Genomic DNA, 2,052 nt, shown 5'->3' on the forward strand with positions numbered 1-2,052 from the left:
CCCCTTGCACATTTGATCTGGCACGGACTCCCTCTGTAGCTCCAGTGTGTCAGTTGGCACAGAGGGTGGAAGCTGCGAAGTGGGTGCAAAATGATAATTGTGCGAAGTTTTTACAGTGCGTGTGGATGCATCGTAGTAGTGGATGGTGCACGGTCCATCGAGATAACCAATGAAGAGGTACGTGATGGCATGTGGTGCTAACTTCGACAAGTTAAGTGTTTCATTGAGCACCCATACAGCGGATCCGAATTCACATAGATATGCGATATGAGGCTTTCGCGCGTTCCATTTCTCGTATGGTGTCATGTCAGGTAACGTGCGCGTAGTTGCGCGATTCTTGATGTATGCGGCATGACCGACTGCTTCTGCCCACAGATAGCATGGAATGTCATATGCGTAGAGCATAGCATGTGCGCGCAATAATAATGTGCAGTTTAGACGTTTCACAATTCCATTCTGAGATGGAGAATAAGGTGCAATAGTGCCTGTTTCAATTCCTCAGGATTGGCACCATTGTGTCAAGTCATTATTTAGATATTCGTGTCCATTATCCATTTGGAGCTGACGACGCTGGGTCCCATAACAATGGTCGAGATTTGTCAAATAAAATTTGACTTTCTCGAATGTCTCATCTTTTGTTTTCATTAATGATACTGTAGTAAATCTGGTACAGTCGTCCGTGAATGAGATGAAATAACACCATCCTTGTGGAGCAGTCGTCGGAGCCAGTTTCCACACATCTGTGTGTGTTAATTCTCCAGGGACTGTTTCTCTTTTTGCTGCCTCTTTCAGAAATGACTTCCTGATGGCCTTAGCTTGTATGCAGACTTCACACTCAATATGATCTGGGCTGGGCACGATTTCTAGACCTTTGACCATGTGCTCCCGGTGTAACTGTGTGAGCGCTGGTTTCGCAATATGGCCATAAATTCTGTGCCACTCGTCCCAGGTGTGAGGAGTGTCTTCCTGCATGGCATATATTAATTCGGAAGCGGTAAAAATGGGCTCAAGATTTAATTGATAAAGTTGACCTTGTTTCTTACCTACAGCAAGTGTAGCACCACACTTATCCATGATTAGCGCACAACTGTCACCCATGTGTACCCTTCCACTGGCTTCATCAAGCTGTGCAATGAATAGAAGATTGCTGGATGCTGTCGGCACATGTAGCACATTGTGAAGATTGAACCTTACTATGCGATTTTCCACTTTACTTCGGATGGCTACAGTGCCTCGGCCTAAAGCCTTGATAGGCGCTGGACCTATCTTGGAGATTAAGTGGTTGCATAAGGGCTCATAGGTCTGGAAAACATCACAGCGAGAAGTGATGTGGAAGGTGCTTCCTGAATCTGCAAACCAACCACAAAACGAAGCATCTGAATCTTCTGAACCTAATGATACACAGTTTTCGTTATCATCTTCTGCAATTCTCGCCTGATCTCTCTTGGCACAGCTTGATCCAGCGATTTGTGAATCATTGCACTCATGCGCTTCGAACTTCGACTTCTTCTTTGATGGCTCATCTCATGCCTTATCAGTTGCCAAAGCCCTTACTGGTTCTGGCATAATGTTCTCACATGTAGTTTGCTAGGACCTCAGTAGGTACACCATAGATAGAGTGATCAGGGACCAGCCCTACATGTGTTGGAGCTCATGAGAATCTAAGGAAGGACCTTATATTCATTATACTATTGTATGTGGCCAGCAGGCCAGCTCTCCCCTTTCACCTTTTGTGCAAGGCCATGCATTGGGGCTTTGCCTTGATTTCTGGTTGTATGCCACTGCACGCCATCCTCAGCCTAGCCCTTGTGGCAGGCTTTTATATTGTGGATTTATTTGTGCAGGTCACGCAAGCAGACTTGCCCTTAATTGGGTTAAGTGCTTTGTGCTTTGTGACAGAAGCGCGCAAAAATGGTCACATCCATCCTATCCCTGTTCCTACCACTTCGTCACCTGCGAAACATGGATCTTCCATTGTTTCACTCAATTATGAATGTGTGATGTCTTTAAGTCATGCTCCCTCTGCAACTGCTCCATCCGGACTGATCTAGG

General features: G+C 45.8%; 1 protein-coding gene across 1 annotated transcript; it reads right to left on the reverse strand.

Moving 5' to 3' along the window:
* Nucleotides 1-933: 933 nt before the first annotated feature.
* LAESUDRAFT_631479 (uncharacterized protein) lies at nt 934-1,359 on the reverse strand (the record flags this gene model as incomplete). The annotated part of the gene is made up of 2 exons (XM_040903401.1): nt 934-1,238; nt 1,317-1,359. Coding segments are annotated over 2 exons (348 nt in total), but the record flags the coding sequence as incomplete, so codon positions are not given.
* Between the last annotated feature and the right edge of the window lie 693 nt (nt 1,360-2,052).

This window comes from Laetiporus sulphureus (assembly GCF_001632365.1).
Source record: "Laetiporus sulphureus 93-53 unplaced genomic scaffold LAESUscaffold_15, whole genome shotgun sequence".
Lineage (NCBI taxonomy): Eukaryota > Fungi > Basidiomycota > Agaricomycetes > Polyporales > Laetiporaceae > Laetiporus > Laetiporus sulphureus.